Source organism: Brachyhypopomus gauderio, chromosome 9 (assembly GCF_052324685.1).
Source record: "Brachyhypopomus gauderio isolate BG-103 chromosome 9, BGAUD_0.2, whole genome shotgun sequence".
Lineage (NCBI taxonomy): Eukaryota > Metazoa > Chordata > Actinopteri > Gymnotiformes > Hypopomidae > Brachyhypopomus > Brachyhypopomus gauderio.
In genome coordinates, this window is record NC_135219.1 from 368,092 (window position 1) to 374,760 (window position 6,669).

Genomic DNA, 6,669 nt, shown 5'->3' on the forward strand with positions numbered 1-6,669 from the left:
GCACCTCCAAAGGTTTGGAGGTAAGGGAAAAGGTTCTGTGTCCTACTTATCATCAACAGTGTGTGAAGAATTTATCCATTTGATGGGACAGCAGGCAATTGTTAATGAGATCAAAGAATCTAAATACTTCTCTGTTATAGTTGACTCCACTCCAGACCTTGCTCGTGTGGACCAACTTACTTTTATTTTCAGGGTTGTTAATAATGACGGACATGTAGTTGAGCGCTGAGGTGTCAATTCCAGGTTCAGAAAGTAAAAGTCCTCACCAGGATTTTGCTCAGGCTTCCTGGATTGTGTTGATTCCACTCATTTTACCTGGATTGCACTAATTAGAAAATCTAGCAAGCTTGAGCAAAATCCTGGTGAGGACTTTTACTTTCTGAACCTGGAATTGACACCTCTGAACCTTTCCAAATGTCTACATAGCACTTAGACTTTTTTGACTGTGCCTATCACACATGGTGAAGGTGAGCGTTCATTCTCCAAACTGGCTCGTATTAAGAATGATCTCAGGATTAGGATGTGCCAAAACCGCCTGAACTCACTGTCACTTCTGGCCATTGAATCAGATTTGGTCAGACAGCTTAATTTTGATGAATTAGTGGATGACTTTGCAAGAAGAGTAGAAAGAAACGTATTATAAAATAGACTCGTGAGTTAGGGTTAGTTAGTGACAGGTTGTTTAATGTATTAATTTACGTATGTTTTTGGGGAGGGGCGGTGTGCGGGTGGGGGGGGGGGGGTGGGTTGGTCCTGTGCAACTCTTTGCCCAGGGGCCCAGACTATCCTTAATCCGTTTTTGAGCTGAGCCTTGAAGGCATTTTCAGGGACCATACTGCCCACCCTTCATGAAAATTGATTTAACATGTTTAAGGATTTATGTGAGATGGTATGAATGTGTTATGAACACCCACTTCAATGTTACCATTGATCTGATGTTCAAAATAACTCAAATTCAGCTACACACAATGAAAAACATGAAGACTTTTAGTGACAGTCATCACTTTCCTCACAACTTCAGTTTCTCACATACTAGAGTTAGTTTGTACTAAAGAGGCTTGTGGTTTATGTGACATTATTCCACCAGCATGAACCACTGTAGTCAGTGTAACGGGGCCGAGGGTGAGACAGGATACTGAGAGGTGAGCAGCATGTACAACACGCTTCTATTTAAAGACGTAGCAGTAGCGCCACACGCTAACAGATACACAGACTCCACCACTGAACACACAGCTTTACAGACAAACAAAGACGAACAACACACACCATTGATACACTAAACTGAGGAGTAACAGACACGTGACATCCAGCACAGGACAAAGTCTGAAATTTGATGAAACGAAAACACAGTGAACAAAGACAAGATCACAAATGAATTTAGATTTTTTTCTTGTATTGTATTTTTTTTGCACATTTGTAAAATGTACACATGAGAAGTGTAAAAATACATATGAGCATCAAAGCAGAGAAATATGGGATGAGGGTATTTCCAGTCTTCTGTAATATCTGTATACATGTGTGTGTGTATTTACATTGGTCTAGGTTGGGTTAGGGATAGGGTGGCATATTCAGTTTTTGCCCTAGTGCTGATCTGGACATGTGCTGATGGGACTATGTTTCTGTCATCTATAGTAGAGTATATCACATCAGACCCAGTCTGTCGAGGAAGAGAGAGAATGTCAACAATATGTTTATATCACACGTAATATTGCATGTTTGTAATAACCTCTAAGCACACAGGAATATTGGAGCTAAATCTTACATTATAATTAGATACATTCACAAGAGAATATCAATGCTAACACTGACTTCACAGATCCTCTTCACACATATATTTCTCAAAATCTCTTTAATGTGGTGAATTAAAGACGTCCTGTAATGTCCAGCATGTGCTAACCTGATCGTCCTGCTCTCCACCAACGTCCACATGTCGCACAGTGGCCACATTCTGTCTATTTCTCTGTCCTACAGGGAAAAGACAGAAACCCCATTATGATTCTACAGGATTTATATATTAACACAGGATCTATAATTATATATGTGAAGTATGAATTGTGTGTGTGTGTGTGTGTGTGTGTGTGTGTGTGAGATACCTCTGTGTCTCCAACAGATCAAAGCCAGTACCAGAAGAACCAGCAGCAATGGAATTGGGATGCTAAGAACTGTGTGAGAAAACACACACACACACACACACACACACACACACACACACACACACACACACACACACACACACACACAGACACACACACATACACAGACACACACACAAACACACATGATATAGACATGATAGAATGGTTTTCTTTGAATGAAGATTTAATTGAAAGTGGTTTGACCTAGAGAGAGATGAACTCCAGTCTGATTATTTGATCCTTCTTTAACTCCAGATGTGACGGTTACTGTATGAGACACTTCTGGAGACGTTCTTGATGTCCATGAATGTGTCCCAGTTTCCCTCACTATACAAACAAATAACATATGAAACCAAAAACATCACAGACACAGTCACCTCTCTCCACCCTACACCAGTTCCTCAGGTAAAATATCACTCTTATACAGGTCAGTTGATAGACTTGCTGGGCCCAGGAGCATGAAGTCTTCACATGTACCAGCGTTTACTACCTCTTCAATTATTCAATCAAGCAATCACATAGTCATTTAAATTAATGTCTTATTGAACAAGACAAAATACTGTAATAAAAACTGTAACAAACCCACAAATGTACAGATATTCTCAATTCAGTGGTCAATTGTGTGTGTCTGCGGTGGTTTTTCCGTCTGTGTGCTGTTCTGGTCTGTGCGGGTCAGGGATTAAGAGTTCGGTCTCTTCAGTACAAATTGATCGGGTCTCCAACTTTACGGAGATATAACGTTGTTGTTGTTTATTTACAGTCATCTCTGGACTCACAGAGTCAAACCCTGCGATCTTTTAAAACCCTCTTCATATAATCTCCTTCACCTCTATGATCTTTCTCTCTTTTCCTTTTGTCTTTTCTTTTTTGAGCTCCATTTTTATGTGTCATCTCTCTAGATCAGATGTGTGTAGTATCAGAAATGTTAAAACTCCCCCTGCCAGGGTTGCCAGGTCCTACAAAAATATCCCGCACAAAATATTTTTTAACAAAAATATTTAACTCAAATTCTAAGTCAATTTACAAAACATTTGTCAGCCTATTTAAATGACATAAAAATCTCATAAACAGTAAACATAGGTGAATCTTTGATCTCTCAGTCATTTTCACACACTCACACTGCAAAGAACCTTTTTACGACTACACATGCTTGTCATGTATATTTCAGTGGTTTACCTGAAACACGCAGAGTTAAGTCTCTGTAATATTTGTGTTCACTCTCACACCTGTAGTCTCCCCCATCTTCTTCTCTCAGGTCAGTTATGAGCAGAGAGAGATTTCCAGGAGAGGTTTTATTAAACCCCTGAACTCTGTCTCTGTAGCGCTCATCTCTGAACACATCGGTCCAGTTTCCACTACTCAGAGTCCTCCAGATGAGACTCTGAGGTCGTGTCTGCAGGTCAGTGCAGGAGCAGGACAGCAGGACTGAGCCTACGGTGTGACCTTTGACCTCCATGGTTGTATTGTCAGAGAGCATGCAGCCTGCAGAAAGACAGAAAGCTCCAACATTATTATCACTCAGAGGGAAAATATTGCTACTGGCTATAAGCCTCCAAATGCAGGTTATAAACAATTCAATAATTCATCTCTGTTACATGTTTAGTTGAACAGATTCAGTAGTTGTAGTCTAATACTGTTCTTAATGACATTTCTACACACACTTAGTCTAAACTAGACAGACACCATGTCACTAATGTGAACAACACTGAACTCAGAACTGAGTCTCAGTTTGTCTCTAAGAGAACAGATGAAATAACTGATCCCACCTGCAGTGATGTGGAGCACAACCAGCAGAAGACACAACCTCTCCATCCCTGTGTGTGTTCTGAGATGATACAGTTCCTCAGAACCACACCACTTAAACCCCACACACTCACGCTCTCTCACACACATGGGCACTCTCCCTTCCTCTCACGCACACACACACACACACACACCACACACACACACACACACACACACACACACACTCTCTCTCTCTCTCTCTCTCTCTCTCTCTCTCTCTCTCTCTCTCTCTCTCTCTCTCTCACATTTAACACAGCTAGCTGGCCAATTAAATGTACATGAACTGCATGGTTTTCTAACAATTTAGTTTGTCTCTTATAACATTCGTAAATTCCCATTTAATGACCAATGACCATTTATTTGTTCATAACAACCCTTTACAACACTGTAAATGTACATTTAACAACGAACTCTTGCTGTCCGCTTGCTTGACTCTACACTGCTGTAGCAGTTTTGCGGTGGTGGTTGGTGGTTGGGAGTTTTATTCTTAATGCTGCTTCACTTAAATTAGTTCTGCAGGGTGAGATGTCTGTGTTTGGAACATCTGTGGTCAGTGTTCATTCACACATTATAGTGGAAGAGTTATCGTGCTGTCAGACAGGATCATGTATCAGACTTTTAATCTACAGCCCAGTTCTCTGAGTGTTGTTACTAAACTAAAGTTTTTCATGACAAGAACATTGTTATAGTTACAGAAAAACTAAAAAGTACGAAAAGTACACAAGACAACTTGGAGCGAGCAGCAATAGAATCCACTTCATGTTTGAGAACATGCAGATCAAAACTAGATCTGCTAAAATAACCACTGAAGACGTGTTTCAGCAGTGAAGATAAAGAGACACCACAGAGATGTCTGAAATTCACACTTACTCACACGTTAGAGTGGAGAATAGACACAAAGTTTTTAGAATTTTAGAATAATGAAAATGCTGTGTGTAGAGAACTGAATGAGTGTATTGCAATGAAAGAAATTGACTGAAAAAAACGAAATGTTGCATTTAAAAATGTAAACATTTAAAAATCATAATACTGCTGTTTTAATCCAAAGTGTCAACAGGGTTATTATTTTATGGCTTCACCTGGTGGTGACTTAGGGAAAAACATTTAGGCGTCGATGCATCATCACATCCTCATAAAATACACACTTATACCTTTAAAAAGCCAATGGTAGTGTTATTCACATACTAGTCAGAGGAATAAAATGTGTTAAAGTTCACACTAATCCCTCAGTAGACCACAGTGAGGAAGCGGTTAAGGACTTTTAGAAGTGGATTAAACAATGAACCTGCACATAAATGCACATGTATGTTCTAGGACGTCAGCTGTTAATGTATTTGAGGTGTAAATGTTTGAATTAAATACTAACACAATGCATGGCAGGTATCAACTTAACATGATGTTTCATGTTAGTTACAGTAATGAAACTGATGTTATAGTTAAAGAATGATGTAAAAGTGACAGAACGCTGCTGTTTCACTGGTTCACACTCAATAACGTTCATGAACATGGAAGAAGGTCCAGTGGAATTAGGGGGATCGTCTATTGTCGCCCTCTAGTGGTGATTCAGAGATATATTTATACATACAAGACAAATCGTCACATGTACATACGTTTCTCGTGTTCTATACTTCCTATCTGCCAAGTCACTTATGTGGTGACTGACCTGCTCCAGGACCACAGTGGCCATGCTCAGTCACTTGGTCTCTGGTCTACCCCGCCTACTGACCTGTTATGCCCCTCCCACCTGCTGACACTGCAGGAGTGTGGAACCTCCAGAGTTTGTCACATTTTACAATGAGCCTTTACAAACGCGCTTGATTTGAAACCTGCAAGCTGTTTTTATAGTTGCACTTTTAAACCTTTTTCATGTGTTTCTTAGTCATATATTATCATAGTTTATGTTAGGTCTGTGTCTGTGCCAATTCCTCAAGAATCAGCAGCAGAATTTCCACATCTAAATTTCAACATGTGCAACCTACAAACACGACCTTACTCGACAGGGACGTAAGACGTACAGATTTAAAAGCCTGTGTAAACTAAGGAAAAAGCACATTTAGATGACGTTCATGTGTTATCTGTGTTTTAAAAATTGTGCTATTGTGATCGTGTGGCTGAGGCAGTTCTGTCTGAAGTAAAACACACGGCAAATATTCCAGCAAAAGTGAAATTTTATTTTCAACATTCCACAAACTTCATCACAGTCAAACAGTTTAACCTTAACTAGGTGTTCACAACTGTAGGTTCTTCAGTTATACGGTGCACTTTCAAATGTTCATTCTCCGTCATGTTCATAGTGTAGGCTAAACAGTTACCATCACACGTTTATCAGCCTCTAAATCAGGGGTACTCAACTGGCGGACCGCGGTCCGGATCGGGACCCGAACGCAGTCCTGTCCGGACCCAATCTCATTCCTGATTAACTGGATACGGACCAAAACAAAACCGTAGCATTTATTTCAGGGCTATTGAAAAAACACTCCGTCATGAGTGTTACGTTCGCCACCCCCGCCCGCACCGGACCTCGGGTCACAGGCAGTGGCGGACTTAGCAATTTGGGGGCTCAAGGCGAATTTAGCTAGGGGGCCCATCAACATTAATATGCGAGAAATAAGTTCAGGTTCACACAACACGATTTTAGGCTGGTTTTTCAGTCGCCGACTGTTTTTGTAGATCGCCGACAGAAACTGTGGTCGGAGGCAAATCGGGGATCACTCGGCGATCGCTCAGTCGTTTAGTGTGAACTGCTGAA

At 40.6% G+C, this 6,669-nt stretch overlaps 1 protein-coding gene across 1 annotated transcript; it reads right to left on the reverse strand.

The window, feature by feature from the left end:
- Positions 1-792: 792 nt before the first annotated feature.
- LOC143522621 (uncharacterized) lies at positions 793-4,048 on the reverse strand. Its single transcript, XM_077016340.1, has 6 exons — positions 3,902-4,048; positions 3,312-3,617; positions 2,340-2,462; positions 2,094-2,162; positions 1,898-1,965; positions 793-1,657 (listed from the first exon to the last, which is right to left on the reverse strand). Exons 1-6 carry the CDS (start codon positions 4,026-4,028, stop codon positions 1,529-1,531), a joined length of 822 nt encoding a protein of 273 aa, XP_076872455.1. The 5' UTR covers positions 4,029-4,048; the 3' UTR covers positions 793-1,528.
- Between the last annotated feature and the right edge of the window lie 2,621 nt (positions 4,049-6,669).